The sequence below is a fragment of the Diceros bicornis genome, chromosome 18 (genome assembly GCF_020826845.1).
Source record: "Diceros bicornis minor isolate mBicDic1 chromosome 18, mDicBic1.mat.cur, whole genome shotgun sequence".
Taxonomy (NCBI): domain Eukaryota; kingdom Metazoa; phylum Chordata; class Mammalia; order Perissodactyla; family Rhinocerotidae; genus Diceros; species Diceros bicornis.
In genome coordinates this window covers 21,645,277-21,666,295 of record NC_080757.1, presented here as the reverse complement: position 1 = coordinate 21,666,295, position 21,019 = coordinate 21,645,277, and the positions used below count along the sequence as shown (strand labels likewise).

Below are 21,019 nucleotides of genomic sequence, written 5' to 3'. Positions count from 1 at the left end.
TTTCTGCATCTGTTGAGACCATATGATTTTTCTCCTTTAATCTGGGCCCTGTTCTTTTTTCATCCAGGTACAAGATGATCTCTGAATTCACCTGGCCCAACCATGACCTCCCTTCAGACAAAGAGGCTGTCAAGAAACTGATTGAACGTTGTGGTTTTCAGGATGATGTAGCTTATGGGAAGACAAAAATTTTCGTTCGAACACCCCGAACGTTGTTTACCTTGGAAGAACTCCGTGCCCAGATGCTCATAAGGATTGTCCTCTTTCTACAAAAGGTAATTTTATATTTTATATATAAGGATAAGGATTTGCTTTTATGTTCTTAAAAATTTGTTGAATTTTTTCCCTGATCCAAGAAATGTTCACGATAGTGTGTATGGTTTTTTTTTGTATCTACACGCATCTTAGAATGTTTTCTGTTGCTTTCACATGTGGAAAACTTATTTGGCTGCTGGACTCAAAATTATTTTATCCTCAAAACTCTGAAGACACTTTGTCTTCTGGTATTTAAAGTTGGAGAGATATCTGAACCATCCTACTTTTTGTCTCTTGTAGTTAACTAAGTTTTTTCCCTTAGTTTAACTGCATAAAGGCCTTTTTTTAATCTTGTAACTCAAAACGTTTGCCACCGTGTTTGAAACCACTTCCATCACCCATTATTACCCACCACCAGCACTTGACTGAGATGTGGAGTGCTGACTTACTTATGTTCATTAGATCATGGTATCTGTCATCATTGATCTGTGCAGGGCCCCCTTCTCATTTCATTCACTCATTTGTGTATTTCTTTTTATTCCTCATACCATTTCCATGTCGTCTGTATGAACCATTTTTGTGTAAAAAATTGTATATGAATATAAAAAGAAATCATGTGCCTCTGTGAAAATGTCCCTAGGATATATGCCAGGAGAAAAGTCGCTGAGTCACAGGGTATAAGTAGTGCCAGGTTCTTCTCCACAATGACTCTGCCAGTTTGCACCACCACCAGCTGTACATTGGGGTTACTGTGTGCCCACATCCTTACCAGTATCATCCAGCTACCTAATTTTTGCCAGACTAATAGGTATAATGATATCTCATTATTGTTGTACTTTGTATTTCTCTGGTTACCATTGAATTTGAATCTCATTAAACGCTTGTTTGCTTTTTGGATTTTCCTATAAATTGCCCGTTCATATCCTTTGTTCATTTTTCTACTGAAGCTGGCATCATTTTCTTGTTGATTAGCAGGAATTCTTTGAGTATTTTAGACATTAATCTCTTATTAGCTTGAGACATTATATTCTCTTATTCTGTAGGCGTTCTAATGAACTTTATCCATAATATACTTTGTTGAAGAGAATCCTTAATTTTGACAAATTCTTCAATTTTTGCTTTTTATTTTGTGCTTTGGAATTTTGTTTAATTAAGAGGGCTTTCCTTGTCTCTAGGTTACCAAGATACTATCCTGTATTTTCTTCTATGAACTGTATAATTTTACCTTCCACATTTAGGTCTTTGGTCCATCTAGAATCCACTTATGTATGTGGTTTATATAGGAGTCCAGTTTCGTTTTCTTCTTTGTGGTGAGCCAGTTTTCTCAATACCATCTACTAAACAATCTGTTCTTTTCTCATTGATTTGTGGTGCCACTTTTATTATATATTAAGTTTATATGTATATATACATACACATTTTGAGTGCTCTACTCTGTTCCATTTTTATATCTGCCTGTTTTTGCACACAGTTTTTATTGTACTATATCTTAGTTTATGGTGGGATAAATCCATCTTCTCTACTGTTCTTTATTAAAGATGATTAACCTATACATAGACTTTTATTCTGCAGTGGAAATTTTAATGTGTGTTTATTGTGTTCATTAAATTCAATAATTTTTATTAGGATTGCATTGAATTTATAAATTAATTTGAAAGGATTAACATTTTTACAATATTAAATAATCTTAAGTGTATAGAATAGGCTTATTTACATCATTTCATTGACTGTTAGACTTACAGGGGCCTTATGAATTCATGGTTAATTCCTAGATATTTTATTGTTTTTGTTACTGCTGTGAATTTTTTATTATACATATTTTCTACATGACGGTGTTGGTACAGAGAAATAATATTGGCTTATGTTTGTTTACCTGTATTCAGAATGAAACCTTTCTTCATTCATATTTGTTGATTCTGTTAGTTTTTCGGGGTAAATGATTATATCATGTGCAAATAATGAAAGTTTTCTCTTCCCTTCCAATTGCCAAGATGTTTCTAAGTGTTGGTCTCTTTCATTTATTTTGCCTAGACCTCAGAAAAACTTATGTAGTGAAATACTAAATTCTGTTTCATCCTGAAACAGTTTCCTTCTGTTGATTGTTTTTTGTATTGCTTTTACTCAGTTGTGTTTTCTTTCTCAAGAGTGCCTGTAAATTTGCAAGTTGGATCTCTGTTTTCTGTCTGCCATAGTAAATCATTTTCATGCATCTGTTCTTCTGTATATTCAAATCCTTTCTCTTGATCTTCAGCACTTACAGTGGTGGTGGTGGTGGTGTGTTTGCAGATCTGATGCTTTGTTTTCCTTCTTTATACCTATCCAAGGATTGACTCAGGCTCAGGGTTTGGCCCTGAACCGGAGTGACCGTACCTCTCAGTTTGTTTGGGACAGTCCTGATTTATGACTGTTGTCTGTTGTAACTATTAGTAGTACCCTTTCACTCTCAAAAGTGTCCCAGCGTGGATCATAAACTGTATAGTCACCCTACCCTGAACTCACGTTCTGGTGGTAGAATTCTCTTCCTAAATCTTCACAATTGTCAGTGTCCCACAGACTTTAGTCTGTTATGGCTCTGCTAGCCAAAGATAGGGCCCACCTTTCTCGCTCCCAGGCCCACTGCCCAGCTCATACATAAAAAGTTATAATTCCGGGTATATACACCTACTCTGATTCTTCCTTTCTCAGTCCTCTCTACAGTACCTCTGCTTTCTTTCTGGTGAGAAATTACAATTTCTACCTAGAAAAGAGAGATTCTCAAGGAGAAAGGATGACTGCATCACAAACCGTGACCCATGCCGTGGAGGGAAAGCTGTCCAGGCTTCTCTGTGATGTAGATCTTGCATTTCTTAACCATAAGGCCATGGAGTAGGGAATAAAGCTCTTCCTCCCAGTTCTTAGGCAGACCATTCTAGGGTGTGATATATGTGATCTACTGATGATGTTCTTTAAACCAACTCCATAAAATTAGTGGAAGTTTCTCTCAGCTTCTGAGAATAGGTCATCAGTCACCTGACTTTTCATGTGATGTGTGTTTCATTTTTTTCTGTATTCTTATAGAAATGTAACGGGAAGTTGAGAGGCAGCATCAGGAGATGCTATTTTAAAGACGAATCTCCAACAATTATTTCCTTTTTAAATAAAAAGGAGCTTTATCTTTTCTTCTGATTATATAATTACAGTATTCTCATTATAAAAACAAATTCACACCATACAAAAAAGTATAAGGGGAACCATGGAAAATCACCTAAAATCCCACCATCTGGAGGTAACACCATTAACATTGTGGTGACCATCGTTTCTAATATCTTTCTGTGCATATATACTATAATATAAATGAGATCATAGCTCATATGATAATTTTTTATAAGCACCTTTCTCTTTTTTTACAATATTTTGTTACTCTTTTTCCCACATTTACCTTCTCTACCCACATCTCCTCTCACCCCTACGTCAAGGGTCCCCAAGACCATTTCCAGTTCCGGTGATTCCCTAAAAGGACTCACAGGACTCAGCATATAGTTGTACTAATGAGTAAAATTCATTACAGCAAAAGGATACCAAAATAATCAGCAAAGGGAAAAGGCACATGGGGTGAAATGCAGAGGAAACCAGGCACAAGCTTCCAAGACTCCTCTCCCAGTGGAGTTGTACAGGACGTGCTTAATTCCTCCAGCAATGAATTGTGACAACACGTGCCAAGTCTTGTCTAGCAGGGAAGCTCATTGGAGACTCAGTGCCCAAAGTGTTTACTGGAGACTGGTTATATAGGCACCCTCTACCTACGATATACAGAAATCCCAGACTCCCAGAAGAAAATCAGGTATTCGGCATAAACCACATTGTTTGTATGAGCAGTTTAAGCACGTTGAGCCACTCTTATCATTTAGGGAAAGTTTTATGTCAGTGTAGAGAACGGTCTACCAGCCAAGTTCTCAGATACCAGCCAAGGGCCAACCTCGGAAGCAAACCTTTCTAAAGATAGCAGTCTCAGGCTTGCCATGTTAACTCCTTTCTGGACACCCCCACAGTCTTCCCATAATCTTAACAGACTTTCTTATACATACAGCCTTCCATACTAGTACCTTCATTCTGTGCACTGGGTTCCCAGGAGCAAGATTGTTTGTTGAATGGTATGTATGTTTGTAATTAGAATAGATATTAACAATTCACATTTTTGCCCACAATGTAATTGAATTTTTTCCCTTAAATTTTTTTTTTTACCACAGTGGCTTTTACCAGGCTTTTGAATGTTTTCCATTCTTACCGGTAAGAAATGATATCTCATTTCTACTTTAATTTTTTTATTTCCATGACTACTAGTGAGGGTGTGTTTATTGGCCTTTACAATTGCCTCTTCTGTTATTTGTTTATTCACATCTTTGGCCCATTTTTCTATTGGGTTGTTTGTCTTTTTCTTATGAATTTGTGGGAGCTAGTGTCTTTATGTATTGTAATTATTTTTCCCAAGCTATCATTTGTCATTTGACTCTGTTCATGGTATACTCTTTGACATGAAATTTTTCACTTAACAGAATGAAATATGTCTTACCTTTTTCTTCATAGCTTTTGAGTTTCTTCAAAAAAAAAATATAGATTTGTGATTTCATTTTGTACATGGTATGATATAGGGGTTCAACTTTGTTTTGTTCCTGGTAAATAACCAGCTGTTCTAATGCCATTTATTTAAAAATTCCTCTTTTTTCCACTGAATTGAAATTCCACCTTTGTCTAATATTAAATTCCCATATATACTTGAATCTATTTCAGGACTCACTGTTTTATTCCACAGTTAATTTCTATGCCAATATCGTACTGTGTTTATTATAGTACATCATAATAGGTTTTAACATGTGACCTGCCTGTCAATGTATTTTCATATTTCTCTGTGCCTTAATAGAGATTTAATGGCAAGTTGGAAGAGGCAGAATCAATGATGTTGACTAAAATCAGAACCTCCAAAATTGATTGTTCTTAAAGGAAGAAACTGCATAACCACAAATACCGCGGAACAGATACAAACTGAATTCCTTTCTGATTCATAAAAAAATTTATAGTCCTCCACTGTCACCATCTAAACCATTATGTACTCAGTATCAAGAATTACAGATAATCTGTTCAGTGCATCTTGTTTCTTTTCATATACTTGGTCATATGCTTGACATTTTAGGAGATTTTTGAAATTGCTAGAAATATCTTTTTTTAAGAAATAGAGTTCAAAGACTTTTATTGGTTTTATAGTTCATAAGTAACAGCAATACAAATTCATGTAGAAAAATGAAAAATATATAAATAATTTTATATGTTAAAATATTTTTTATTAAATAGAAATTTAAATCATGCCATACCATGGTTATATAATACTTTTTTGTTGTATCTTTACATGTGTAAACACTTATTTGCATATTGTTAATAGCTGACTTAGTCCATAATATGACTTCCTAGAGTTCCCTCCATCAGTCTACCGTTACTGGATGTTAGGTGTTTCCAGTTTTTCACTCTTACAGGTCCTGTTGCAGTGCTCATCTCTGTTTACTTAGAGCAGTGGACACAGAGTTCAATAAATGTTACTACCAGTATTGCTGTTACCACTATTAAGGATTTGTAAACATTCTTGATTATTTTCTTGGAATAAATTCTCAGACACAAAATTGTTGATTTAAAAGATACACGCTTTTAAGTTTTCTGCACCCACTGTCAGATGGCTCCCAGAAAGATTGTACCAGTTTATGCTCCCACCAACTAGTGTGTGGAAGAGCCTGACTCGCTGAAGCGCTGGATGTTTCCATTTTTATAAACACTCTTTCTGAATGACCTAAAACCTGAGTGTTTTGCCTGAATATTGAAAAAAAGCATTTTATAAAAAGCCCCAGGGCCAGCCCCGTGGCTTAGCGGTTAAGTGTGCGCGCTCCGCTGCTGGCGGCCCGGGTTCGGATCCCGGGCGCGCACCGATGCACCGCTTCTCCGGCCATGCTGAGGCCGCGTCCCACGTACAGCAACTAGAAGGATGTGCACCTATGACGTACAACTATCTACTGGGGCTTTGGGGGAAAAATAAATAAATAAATCTTTAAAAAAATAAATAAATAAATAAAAAATAAAAAGCCCCAGTTGTGGTATACACATCTTGGCATCATTAAAAGAAATGAATCGGTGCAGCCAGTGAGATTTTTTTAAAGGTCGTTCTTCTCTTCTTTCATAATACACAGTTGTTTCACTTGCTCACATACCCTCTACATCTGAGTTTGTGTGTGTTCTTTACATCACATTTGAATGAGAAATCAAATAAGGTGGTATTTCTCAACTGCACTGAAGAAACTATGTAACGTTTTTAGAATGACAGCTTTAAGTGAGGAGGTGCAGAGAGATCAGTCAGGTCAGTTCAGCGGCAACCACATGGGGTTGAGGTGAAGTGTATCGTGGTTGTTATTAAGTTGGTTGTGAGGCAAGTCGGTCCAGGTTGATTTTGTTGTTTTAGCTTTTTTTCCTTCTTCAACTTGGACCTTTCTGGTTTTGAGTTTCTTATCATTTGTCTTCTATGTGTTGTTCTCATTAACGCCCAGAAAATAAGATACTTATTTGTTGCGTGGTTGGGGAAATCCTGAAAGAAAACTGCAGTTTTAACTGTTAACTGATAGTCAACAGGTAACTGCTTTTTAATGAGAATATTACACAAAGTGCATTGCAAGATTCTCTAATATTCTGTACCTATTTAGTTTAAAATATGTCGCTGTCTTGGAAGAGGAGTGGGGTATGGAACCCCTCAAGGAACTCTTATTTTTTTTTGGTGCATGTATAGTTTTAAATCCATGTTCTCATTCTAGGGAATCATAGGGCAAGATCAAAATTGTCATGTAAGGCGATATCAAAAATGGATTCTCAAAGGGAGATGGAAAAGTATTGGAGAAGTTTATCTTTTGTGTGGCCGTTAACAACAAATTTGGAGTAGGCTGATGGATTTGAAGAGTCATTTTCTTGACCCACCTATAAGACAAATAGGTGCTTTTTGGAATTGTGTGTTCATTTGGGGGAATTAGCCCTTTCTGGAAGGGCATCTATAATTGATTACAGACAGAGATCTTAATTAGTCACCATGTCATATACTTGGACCATTTCAGATTGCACGGCTTTGATCCTAGCTCTAGGAATGGAGTTATTCTTTCCCGTGTGCCATGGCGTAGTGAAGAGGTCAAGGCCTTTCTTATGCCACGTAAGAAGGCTACTAAACAGAAACATTCTTTCTTAAAATAAAATCTTAAGGCTCTAATCATTTTCCTCCAAGCAATTTGTGGGTACCCTGGGATCACAGTTATAGCTCACGGGTTCCACAGCAGCAAGAGCTGCCAGCCCTTCGGAAATTTAAGTTGTGCTATCCCATGACCTGCTCCCCACTCCATGCCATGAGTTTTCCAGTTTTTATTTCAGTCCTGAAGGTAGCTCGCAGCTTGTAGCATCCATGACACAGTGAGCTTTGGGGTCCACAGTCAAGCTTGAATCTAAAGTCAGTTGGCAATCTCCTATTATAGTTATGTGAAACTACAGACATGTTTATATAGGAAATAATAGAAGCCTCATGCTATAAATGTTCAGATCCATTGGCCTCCTAGGGTCGATTGGCTCCCAGAATTTTATTTTTGCTTGTCTGGTGGCTTCCTGATTAGAGGATGGTAGTGGTTTGATTATTAGGTCATAGCAAATTTGGTACAATCTCAAAAGCAGGATAGGGGAGAACAAAGGAATGAGTGGAGAAGAAAGTGTGGGAAAAATGTGAAAGAGAAAAAGAAATGATGATAAAGCTGAGGAAGGAGAAAAAGACCTCAACCTAGTGAAACAAAATATTCAAAATGTAGACTAAAATCATACGTGGGCTAAAATTATTGTTTCTAATTTTATGTGGCATTCAGGATGGAATTGTAGGGGAGTTAGTGATCTTTTTTTTAATTCAAAATAATAAATATTTGGCATTCTGCTAGCAAACTGATGTTGTGAAAATATTATACAAAAATAGGGCTACCTGATTTTATCAATAAATCAGCAGTGTTTTTAAGCACACCACGTATAATGCTTGGTAAAGGGCATAACAGAAGCATGTAAGATCCAGTGTCGTTTTGAGTTGCCACGTGGGAAAGTTTCTTTTTGTTCTTGTACCAGAATTAGCTGTGCTTCTCCGGGGCCACTGCCCTCAAACTGGCAGTCATGTTATGGGGAGGGGGCTGCACTGCTCCAGAGCCTCCTTGTGAAATTCCCTGGAGTGGTAATATTAGACATCCTTGAAATGTTCCTGAATTTAATGGGAATGTTCCTAGTGGTTTCTGTTTATGCGTGATACTGATTGAGATAGATCCATTTGTGTGTGTTAAGGAGGTATCCATCTATTCCAGTTGTGTTAAGAGTACTTTTTAAATCAAGAATAGATGTTGAACTAAATAGAATTACTTCTTAGCAGGTATCAAGATGCTCGTGTAATTTTTTTTCTCTTCTGAGCTATTGATGCAGAGAATTCTACTAATCATTTCAGTATGAATATTATGTTTACCTCAGCAAACATATCTACATGGACACTTTTCCTTCTTTTTCCATATTTTGGAACAGTCTAAATCGCATTGGAGTTAATCTGTTCAGGTTGAATTCCTCTGTGAAGACATCTGAAAAGGGGACATTTGTTGGAGCTTAACTCTTCAACAACTTCCTCCAGTTCTGTATAATAATTGGTCTGTTTTTATTTTGTATCTTTTGTAGGATCAGTTTTGGTAATTTATATTTTCCTAGAAAATCATCCAGGTTCTCAAATTTAATTGAATAGAATTGAACAAAGAGTTTGAATGTTTCTTTTCATTTCCTTTGTATCTTTAGTCATTTCCTCTTAGCATTTCTTATTTTGTGTGTTTGATTTGTGCTCACTCTCTTTTTTCTTCATCAACTTTAGTTAATGATGCATTTTACTATTTTTTTCCTCAAAGAACCACTCTCTGATTTATTAATTCTACCATTTCTTTATTTCTAATTTATTCATTTTGCTTTTCATCTTCATTAAGTCCTTCTTTTTTTGGAATATAAAGAGCAGAAGGAGGCAAAAGGTTATCTTTCTCCAACTTTCGGAGTTGGGTGTTTCATGCATTTTTTTCTATCACATTTATTAATAGTGGGATTTTTTTGTTTGGGGTTGTTTTGTTCATCTTGTCTTGTTTGGTGTTTTTGAAAGGAAATTCCATATGTATTATCATTTCGCCCTTACATACCAGTATAGTCTCTACAGAGAAGGACTTTAGTTTACCATTGTCATACTATATAAAATTAATAATAATTCCTTAACATCACCTAATATGGAGTTTGTGTTCATTACTCGCAGTTGACTTAGAAATGTCTATAGCGATGCGAGCCATGGAGCTGAGGCACCGTTGAGAATGGAACACGCTAGTCTTTATCATATTAATTATGACTTTCAATGACATTTTAGTCTTATAAATTTTATGTTTTAAAGGCGGCTCACGTATCACAAGGATTGCTCTGGTTGGTTTGTCCTAATTAACAATTTAGTATTATTTGTATGTTCTTGTATTTATTTGTTAAATTTGCATTTTACATTTTTATTGTTAGGTTATATTATAGCTGCAGTCACAAGAAGGATCTTGTAAAGGATTCATTAAAGCTAACCACAGAGTGAAAATAGTAAATTCTGAAACTGAGAATAATATCATAACTATTAATTATGAGTAGTCTCAAAGGTTAATATAAACCTGAGTGTAATAATTTTGTAAACCAGCCAAAAGAAAAAGTGCGAACAGAATCATTATCTGAAAATTGGATTTTATTGGTTTAGTTACTCATTTGCCTCTATTCCCTAATGTATTGTCTGTTGTGAAACTTTGTCAAGTAGTGGCGTGAAGTCATGGGGACTTGCACATCATTTTCAAACAAAGCTCACTGACTTCTTTGTGAAACTAGCCAAGCGTTTTATTTCTCAGACTAAAAGCAAATAATTATCTCTCATATGAAATTGGTTACTTTTGCCCTTAAATTAAAGAAAAAAACCAAGCTACTAGTATAGTGGCTAATTTTTACTGAGTGATCAGAAATCTTCTGGGCACTTTACACATATTAAGTAAATCTTTACAACAATCCTGTGAATGAGTGTCTCATATTATTTTCACTTAATAGTAAAAGGAGCTAAAGCCACTGAGTAGCTGAGTAACTTGCTCGAGGTGACACAGATGGTGAACGCCAGAACTGAGATTTGAACGCGGAAGTCTGGCCTTCTGCACACACTATTTTAACCACTATTCACTCACTTTTAACCACTATTCAGTGGCATCGTTCAGAATGCACTCCTTATAGGAAAATCAGGTATAACTCACACTGTTGAAAAAAAGTTTATAAACCGGCCGCAAAGGTGATGACGGCATCTTGCTCAGAGAGAAAGAAAAATGCAGTTTCGCAAAATTTCTTTATTAAATGACCTTGGTAGACATCTAGTGATGTCTGAGTCATTTACTATTGAGTATGAGAACTGAGATACGTTTTTACTACAACTGGAAGGAAACACTGATGTTGAAAGTATGAATCAGCTCTTGACACATGTGCAGTAATGAAAAGTGATCAATGACTCTCTATTCTTTTTTTACTGAGAATACATGCTCCAGGAGAAGAGATTTTATTAGTTTGGTAAAAGTGACTTTTGAGCCATGAGTAGGTTGGGGAAGGTGCATTTAGATGACTACAGACAAAGCATGAGCTAAATTACAGGAAATGGGGGGAGGGCATTGCTGTGCAATACACAGGGTTGTCCACAATGCCAGTTCATTTATGGCTTTATTCATGGGGAATATTTATGGTCAAAAATATACTGCTTGACTTTGACTAAGTGTTGAAAGAAATAAAGAAAAATGTGCCTTTGATCCAATGATGGCTGTTGATTATATGTCTTTTCCATATGCTATGAAAAGAAACAGGCAGCAAGTGTCCTTTCCAAACTGTGATGTGTATGTAGCTGAGCAGGAGAAGGGTGCTTATACGCATTTTTAAATGAGTGCTAAATGTGGTTTTGTTACTGAATAGAGACATAAAAATGAACAAGACCAGGTTCTACCTAGAAGAAGCTGACAGCCTAGTCAGGAGGGAGATGTGTTAGCACTGCAGCCAGTGAGATGGAGTAATTCCCACTCTTTTGGGTAGGTGATGACTGCCAAGTGGGCTCAGAGAAGGGGCAGCTACCTGAGCTAGGGGAAGAAGGCTTTCTGGAAGAAGAAGTGCCAAAAAGTTTGAGAACCACTCTGTTAGATTCACATTTTACTTGAAAACACATTTACTGGGAAGACAGATCTTAATCTGTACTTCATAAACCATTTATACAGGTTGAGTTCATTAGAGCCGGATCATTGATGTCATAGTGGGTAAGTTGTCACTAAGGATAGTGGGTAGAATAAGCTTCCTATGACAAGCATAGGGAACAAAGTTTTCTACAAAAATATTTAAACAGACATTGTTTTCCATAATAAATGTAGACTAGTCCTAGTCCTTGGAATTACTAAAACAGCTCTTTCAATGTTATAGGAAAGTTCTTTGCCCTTCTTAGAAAGCAGCCATATGGATAATCAGGAAGCAAACATACGTGGCAACAGTGCAACTTAGAATGACAAAATTAAATTTAGATTTAACTTGAATTTTATAACAAGTATAAATATTTACTAACCTTTCCCTTATTTATCTAACAAGGTGCTAGCTCATGACTTGTCTTCTCAAAGCGCCTGGGTCAACAAACTCCCGTTCTATCATGATTCCTCACTAATAACTGCTGGTGGAGGCTGGCAGCCTCCGATTTGATTATACTTCTTTTTGCCGTGGCTTATAATACTGTTTCCACACTATACTGTACAGAGTCTTCTGCAACTTGATTTTTTCACTCAGCGTATTTTCTAAATTTCTCTAGTTTCATAATTGTAGCACTGGTTAATTTACTTTTACTTCTTTATACTATTTCATTATTAAAAAGTCGTTATTTATTTTCCTGATAATAATTACTTAGTTTTTCAATTTTTTGTCATTCAAAGTAATGCTATAATGAACATTTTCATACGTTTCCGTGTCTACACGTGAATAAGTCTCTATGGGGCAGGTATTCTCAAATTTTGAGGATGCCCTAAGAGCTCACCTTAGAAAATTCAAGAATATACAAGCACACATTCCATTAACTGTCAGATGGTGTCACCACATGTGATATAGCCTCTGGAAAACTCCACTGTAGACTCACAAGAGGATGAGAATTACAATGGCAAATAACCTGCTCGTTTTATTATGAAATTAGTTTTTTATCTTGAGGATCCCCTGAAAGGGTCTTAGCAATGTTCAGGGTTCCCCAGACCACACCTTGGGAACTGCTACTCTAGGGAATATTCTGCAGATTTCAAATGCTAGGTTATAGGGTCTGCATATTTTGAAGTTTACTGAAGATTGCCCAGTTGCGTTCCAAAATAATTGTACCCACTTACACTTAACTAGAAATGTGTGTTTTTATTGTTCCACATCCTTATCAACAATTTGAATTGTCAGAATTTTTAATTTGACCAATCTAATATTGACCCCTGATATGTCCTTTACTTTCTTGCAACATCAGCTATGCATAGGGGTGTTTGTTATATTTTTCTAGCAGTAGGCATATCAGATTATCTGTTCTGCCACGTTCTTGCCATATTCAGTGAAGTCTCATTGGCAGGTTTAAGAGAGAGAAGTAATGTGCTCAGTTTTTGAGTTTTAAATAGATCTGTGTCGGGGGGAGATTAGACGTCAACAAGACTGGAGGCAAGATGGCCAATTAAGCCTGTTGCTGTAATCTGGGGGAAAGCAAATGGGGGCCTAATCAAAGCAGTGGTAATTGAGATGGGGAGAAATTTGAGAAATATTTAGGAGGTAAAATTAGCAGGCCATAATAGTTGTTTGGATGGGAGACTAATGAAAGACTAATGAAAGGCAAGAATCAGTGATTCCCGGGTTTCCAACTTAGGTTCCTGGATAGCTGGTGTCATGAACAACTGAGGTAGCGAGAGAGGGCACAGAAGCAGGAGCGTATTTGGAGGATATTAATAATTTGGGGCATGATATCTTCAAGGTGCCTATAAAACATTCAAGTCAAGATGACCAGCAGGCAGTTGCCTATATGAGTCAGGACAGCAAAGGAAACAGCAAATGTCAGGGAAGAAGAAAGGATCAGCAGTATCAAACATAAAAATGTCCAACAAAATTAGGACTCAAAAGTGCCTTCATGTGGCAGTTAGGAATCGTTGGTTTACTGGTAACCAGCATGTTCAAGTTGATCAAGCTGAAAGCAGAGCACAGCAGGAGGGAAAAGACAAGCCAGGTACCGGAATCCTCCAGCAAGAAAGTATATTCAACATTTATTGGTAAACCATGGTAGTGAAAACAGGTATGGGAAAGGATATATGTTCTTAATGAAGAAACCAGGGAGTGTTTATCATCTACAAGACATTTAGTAAATGACGACTGAACATTGAAGCCTTACTCCTGCTTATGTTACTAAGCAGTCCTATTAGAATAGCATTACTGTGTGCAAGTCATTGATTTGATGATGGTGAAGATTTCTGTTGATTTATAGTATAAGCCAATGACTGATGCCCTTTAGTATTTACACATTGACAAATGCAAAGCCCTCTTATTTTTTTAAAATTATTTTATTGAGGTCATATTGGCTTGTAACATTGTGTAAATTTTAGATGTACATTATTATATTTCAGTTTCTGGGTAGACTGCATCGTGTTCACCAATCGTGTTCACCACCAGTAGTCTACAAAGCCCTCTTAGAACAGTAAAAATGCTTCAGCAAAAATTTAACATTGGAACAACAGAGCATCCTTTCTCTCTCTCTCTCTCTCTCTCTCTCTCTCTTTCTCTCTTTCTATTTCGGCCTCCCCTTTTCCTCCTCCCACCCCACTGATGGATAAAAAAGATAAGAGCGTATTTGGAAAAGAATGGCAATGTGTCAAAAATAATTTGTTTCCTGTTTATCTCCTCTGGGATACTGCCAATAAGATACTACTGCCACCCCTTCCCCAGCCCGCTCCCCTGTTAGCTGGAGGCAGATGATTTGCTCTCCTGAAAGAGCAGCAAATCCGTTACCCGGGTGATATCTCATTACTAAGGCAACCAATTTGGTGCATCAGTGTGAATCCCAATTTTAAAATGTAATTATGCCAAGATATGTACATATGCGTGAGATTTTCTTAAAAGAAATCTGTTCTCCTTCGAAAGGAAAACATTTCCTAAGTTAGAAGAAAGATAGGGGGAAATACTGCTTTTATTCTTTGCTAGCTTAAATACGTCTTTCAACTGAGGTCCCCTACTATTCTGAGTAAAAGAGCTTGCATTGGTTTCCCTCTCACCACTTCTTTTTTAACTTGAGATATTCCCTTTCCAAGACACTTCTCTCTTGAGACCTGTCACTCATAACCCAGCAGCTGTTGTCTCCATGACAACAGTTTCTGGCCCCTATAGGTGGTGGTAGGAAAAAAAGGAAGGAAAAAACCCATGGCTACATTTTCATTGCACTTTTCTTTTTTAATTGCTGAAAGCTCTAGAGATTGACTCTTTGTAAGGAATTACTTAGTGAAGGGGAGTGATTCGGTGAATAGATGTGTACATCAAATTACAAAACTTCTGAACAATTCAGTGAAGGTTGCTACCCCAGACTCAAATAAAAGATCTTATAGATAGGATGTGTACAACCAAAAGCTTGTCTGGAGGAAAACTGGATCACACAGGTAGCTGAAGATGTGCACAGGCAAGCCAAACAAAATAACCATTGAATCACTGCTGAGCAATTAATTTTTCTTCCTCCTCAACAAAAATTATTGTTTAAAAATGAAAAGCATATTTGGGTGCAGGGAGTATTTAATTACCAACCTTATTAAATAATGAAATCTATGCAACTCATTAAATTTCCCATTTGCTGTAGCTGCCAGGGAAGCTCAGGGCTCAGATTTGTACTCAAATCCAGGAACTATTCTTAGTTGGGGATTTCAAGTGTGACTGTCTCCCTTCCCACCTACACCCCTGTCCCCACTGCCTACCTGTCCTTCTTGTATCCTTACTTTGGTGACTCCATTGTCTATGTAACTTTCGTTGTAAGTTCCCTCCAATCCTTTTGGAAATAATTGAGTAACAAATATTAAAGGTAATGGTGAAAATATTTTCTTGCGATAGGTATGTGCTACTTAGTGACAATGCTGAGATGTAATATAAAATATCAGCCCCCCAAAAGATGATTTTTAAAACTGACTTAAAAAAAAGCCTTTCTAAAGTACGTAATTTTGCTACATATTTCATTAAGCTAAGAAACTTAATGGATGATGAAATATATCCTGTTTACCAAATTGGATGCATAATAGAATATACGTGGTTTAAGTGTGAGGGCTACAGTGTTGAGGCTTATTTTATTCTTTTTCTTACTAGAGCAAATGTATAGAAATACTACCAAGAAACCTAAGTGTATCAGAAATTACTCATGTTCTTTGTCATGGCACATTTAAACACATTCTGCTTGGACTATTAAGTTTTGCTAACCAAAAAAAAAATGTTTATGAAATATTCAACATGTTCTGGGAAATACAGCATTATTTATTGCTACCTTTAGAGCATTCACTTTCTCTTTGTGGGGGGACATATAGTGACTTTAAACTCTATTATGTTTTTAATTTCAGCAAGTAAAGAATATAAATACCTTTAATATACAAAAGGCCCTCGTTTCAAAGAAATGAAATAAATACCTCACTAGAAAAGTGAGCAAAAATGTGAACGATCAGTCCACAAAAAAAGAGAAAAACAGCCAGCAACCATATTTTCACCTATCAAATACTCAGGGTTTTTTTAAAAAAATCATACACAATGCTGAGGATATGTATACTACTGGCATAAGAGTAAATTGGTGAGAACTTTCTGGAGGGTAGTTTAGCAGTATGTTTCCAAAAAATTTAAAAATTGGGTTTGCCTCTAATCAAGCAATTATACTTCTAGAAATTTATACTAAGGAAATTCTTAAGAATATATGTAAAAATTTAGTTGTAAGAATTTTCTCTTCAGCATTTCTCATTCAAGTGGAAAATAATGGAGAAAAATATTAAGAAATTAGTTATATAAATTATGGTACATCCATATGATAGAAGACTAAGCAGCCATTAACAATGACGATGTAAAAAAATTTAATAACATCAGAAGTGTTCGTGATACATGTTAAGTGAAAATGTATGTTACAAAGCAGGATGTTCAATATGATTCCTTTTTAACCACGTTGTTAATTCTAGAAATATCTATGCACACACATGCGCATATGCACACACACACACATTACATATACTGAAGAGGAACTGATGAGTCATTCTTTTTTTGGTCTTCATTCATAACTAGAGAAAATTTAGGACTATTTATATTCAGTTGTTTTTGTCAGAAAGTCTTAATGTTGCCAAACATCACTATCTATTCAAATTCAGCACTACAATGAGAGTGTGTATTTTTTTTCTTTTTTTTTTTTTTTGTGAGGGAAATTAGCCCTGAGCTAACATCCGTTGCCAATCCTCCTCTTTTTGCTGAGGAAGACTGGCCCTGGGCTAACATCTGTGCCCATCTTCCTCTACTTTATATGGAATGCCGCCACAGCATGGCTTGACAAGCGGTGTGTCGATGCTCGCCCGGGATCTGAACCCGCAAACCCTGGTCCCCTGAAGCAGAGCACGCACACTTTACCGCTGCACCACCAGGCCGGCCCCAGAGTGTGTATTTTTAAGGAAATGTAATTTTAAAATAAGATGTTTACTATTCAGCTGTCCTGAGTTGGTTTTCTTGTATTTGTGTAGATACAAACACTCAAAGAAATCAAACACTCATAGAAAATATGTTGATGACAAATATCCTTGGAGACGTAAAAATACAGTCAAGCACTTGTCATTTAAATGCAGGTTACAGACAAAGTTCTTTATTCACAAGTTTATTGTACTTTAAATGGATTATAAACAAGAACAACATACAGCTATAATCACATTATTTGCATCTAAAATTTTAAGTTTTTGTTATAAAGTAATACATGTTCATTGTGAAATATAAAAAATCATTAAAGGAAGGAAATAACATCACCTATCATCTCACCACCAAAAGGTACCCACTATTAACATTTTGGGATGTATCATAACAGTCTTTGTCCTACTATCTCTCTTTCTCTCTCTCTCTCTCACATGCACAATTTTTAAAATTGAAGTCATGCCGTATGCACTGCAGAGGGCTATCCCAGTAGGAAAGTCAGCAGAGGGCCGGCCCCGTGGCTTAGCGGTTAAGTGCGCGTGCTCCGATGCTGGCGGCCCAGGTTCGGATCCCGGGCGCGCCCCAAGGCACCACTTCTCCATCCAACCTGAGGCCGAGTCCCGCCTACAGCAACTAGAAGGATGTGAACCTATGACATACAACTGGCTACTGGGGCTTTGGGGGGAAAAGAATGAATAAATAAAATCTTTAAAAAAAGAAAAAAAAGTCAGCAGAACCATGGTGATGGTTGTGATACTCTGCCCCTGAACCACTTCTGTGTCATCTTCCAGGCTTCCCTCCTTGACCCTCATCTGCACAACATTACAGTCCTAATTTGACTGAAGGGTTTCTGACTCTGTTCAGAAACCCTTCCATTACCTACAGAATAAAGACTAGCCTCTTCTCGAGTCTGGCTCCAACCATGTCTTCCATTATACCACTGTGCAACATCCGGTGTTGTTCACTGAATTCCCAGACATTGTCTTGCTTTTCTGCATACTGTTTGCCTTCCTTTTAGTGTTCTTCAAATTAGAGTCACCTCCTCACTAAGCCCTCCTGGCCATACCAGTCTAAATAAAGTTGTCTCCACTGCCGTCACCAGAACCCATCTGTCAGTTGTGTGTGGCTCTCTGAGACAGTAACTACAGTGGGAGGCAGGAGCCGGGGTCTGCTGTTAGCTTTAGGTTTGTGTGAGGTTTTAGGTCATCACTTCTTTTATCTGTAAAATGATAGTTTGGATATGGGCACATCTATCACAATCAAGTATGAGCTGTATTAGGAGTAGTTTGTTACTAATAATTAGTTATTGAAGATAATGAATTATTTTATAAGTAGGAGCTGATTTGACGTTATTTCTATAAAATTTATACTTACTTTCTTGAGTGTGGGTTCATCTCAGGGATTGTACAAGCCCTGGGAGTGTGTTGCACATGTGTGTGTCCTTCATAAGTTATACCACGGGAGAGTCAGAGCAGAGAACCTCTCAGCTAGGTGATTTGTAAGAAGTCTTCAGCTCAGAAATTTCCGTTGAATTCTGTAGTTTCTGTAGACTATAGATCATCTGTTAATTTTGCACATTTGTCTTATCTCCTGAACTAGATTATAAATGTTGAGGGAAGCAGTGTCCTTATACTTGTTTGTATTCCATCCAGGGCCCCCAGCATAATGCCCTGTACATGGTGGCACTGAGTGGTGTTTTGCCAGTAATATAGTTATATTATCATGACTCAATACTAGTTGCTTCGGGATTTATAAAGTTTCATGTTAGCTATGTTATATATGAAAGCAAAGATATTTATTAATACTTAAAAGCTATTCATGTGCATTTAAAATGAGGTATTTTCATAATACCAAGCAAATGGAGTAATTAGTAGGCACAAGAGTTATTCTCAACTGGGAAGGAAGCCTTTAAGTTTTAACTCTGCTGCCAGAGCTGAAGAATCACTATCTTCTGTATAATTTCTAGACCCACGACTGCCTGACCAGCAGATAGTTCTTGACTTCAGTTAACAGGCACTTAGGTTTCAATCCCAGCTCCAACCCTTACGGGATGATACTTTCGGGCCTCTCTGTACTTCAGTTTCCTCATCTGTAAAAGGAAAATAAAACAATACCCACCTTATAGAGTGGTTGTGACTATTAAATGAGTTAATATATTCAACATACTTTGAACAGTGCCTAGCACATGGTAAGTACTGTGTGTTTGCTATTATTATAGGCATACCTCACTTTATTGCACTTTGCAGATATTGTATTTTTTACAAGACCCTCTACCAGCAAAAAGCTTATGACTCACTGAAGGCTCGGATGATGGTAGCATTTTTTTAGCAGTAAAGTATTTTTTAGTTAAGGTGTATACATTGGTTTTTTTGGACATAATGCTATTGCACACTTAATAGACTACAGTAAACATAACTTTTATACACACACTGGGAAACCCACAAATTCATATGACTCGCTTTGTTGCAGTATTCACTTTATTGCAGTGGTCTGGAACCGAACCCGCAATATCTCTGAGGTATGCCTGTATTAACATTGATATTATTAATACTATTATTATTATTGATTTGGGTTTGTATCAGTTAACTATTGCCACAATTATGCCACAAACCACCTGTATTACTTTCCTGTGGCTGCTGTAAAAAATTATCACAAACTTGGCTTAAAACAGCAGAAATTTATTCTCTCACAGTTCTGGAGGCCAGAAGTCTGAAATCAGTTTCACTGGGCCAACACCTTGACAGGTGTCGTCAGGGCCACACTCTCTCCGGTGATGATGGGGGATAATCCATTCCTTGCCTCTTGTAGCTTCTGGTAGCTGCCAGCATTCCATGGCTTGTGGCTCAATCTCTGCCTCCATGGACTCAATGCCTTCTCCTTGTCTGTCTTCAAATCTCCCACTGCCTTCCTCTTATTAAGATATGTGTGATTGCATTTAGGGTCCAGGATAATCTACCCATCTCGATCCTTAAGCTAATCACATCTGTAAAGTCCTTTTTTGCCGTATGAGGTAACATTTACAGGTTCCAGGGATTAAGAGGTAGATATCTTCTGGGGGGCCATTATTCAGCCTACCACATCACCCTAAAACTTAGTGGATATAACAGGCAGATTTATTTCTTCCTTATGCATCTGGGGTTTGGCCATTCTTGGCTGAGCCCATCCCAGGCCATGGGTTGAGTACAGATTGGTTCCACATGTTGCTCATTTTTCTGAAGTTAATAGACCCCTGGGGCATGTTCTTCTCATGGAAATGGCAAAGCCTCAGAGGGCAAGGCTGACCACACAAGCTGTTCGGGTCACATGAACTCATATCCCATTGACCAATGGGACCCACGTCAATAGGGTGACCCATATAGGTCAAGAGAGAAGGAATGAATATTTGCTGTAATAATTAAACTAGCACAGTTTAATTGTAGATGACCATAACTTAAAGCTAAGTTAGCAATATACTTATTTGGGGGAGGAAGAAAATCCAGGATTAAAAGCATAGTTATTTAGTAATAAGACAGTTTTCTGTAGTTCTTATTTGATGGTTAAGTCAAGGAACTATGTCTATTGTGGTCTTAGTCTGGCCAAATAAATATATTCCTGAATGTGATGATCCTAGAAAACTTGTTCTATGATTTTTGATTTAGAGGATAAACTTCTACAGTCATGGAAACTCTCTTTTGGGCTTCCTAGCTCCCTTTGCCATAATGTAGAGACTCAGTGGATTCCATGAAGGTGTGAAAAAGAAGCAAGAGTTTTCTACCCCATTGGAAGAACAGAATATCTGCTGGATAGTCTCTCAAGAAGAGAAGTGAACTGGAGAATAGCCATCAGCTGCTGAGTTAAAGCCAAAGCTGTATTAATTACAACAGCATCTCATGTCTTTGGCCTATGAGCTTAAATAGCTAGTTCATCTAAGTAATCTAACCAAGAGTTTGTTATTTATACAGTAATTGCAATCTCATTTTTGTTAATTTGA

At 37.0% G+C, this 21,019-nt stretch overlaps 1 protein-coding gene across 3 annotated transcripts in view; it reads left to right on the top strand.

The window, feature by feature from the left end:
* The window catches only part of MYO1D (myosin ID), a 305,600-nt gene that overhangs the window by 143,029 nt on the left and 141,552 nt on the right, over nt 1-21,019 (top strand). For all 3 annotated transcript variants that reach the window (XM_058560353.1, XM_058560350.1, XM_058560352.1), the window contains one exon: nt 68-275. In XM_058560353.1, the coding sequence (XP_058416336.1) occupies nt 68-275 (208 nt within the window). The remainder of the gene's footprint in view (nt 1-67; nt 276-21,019) is intronic.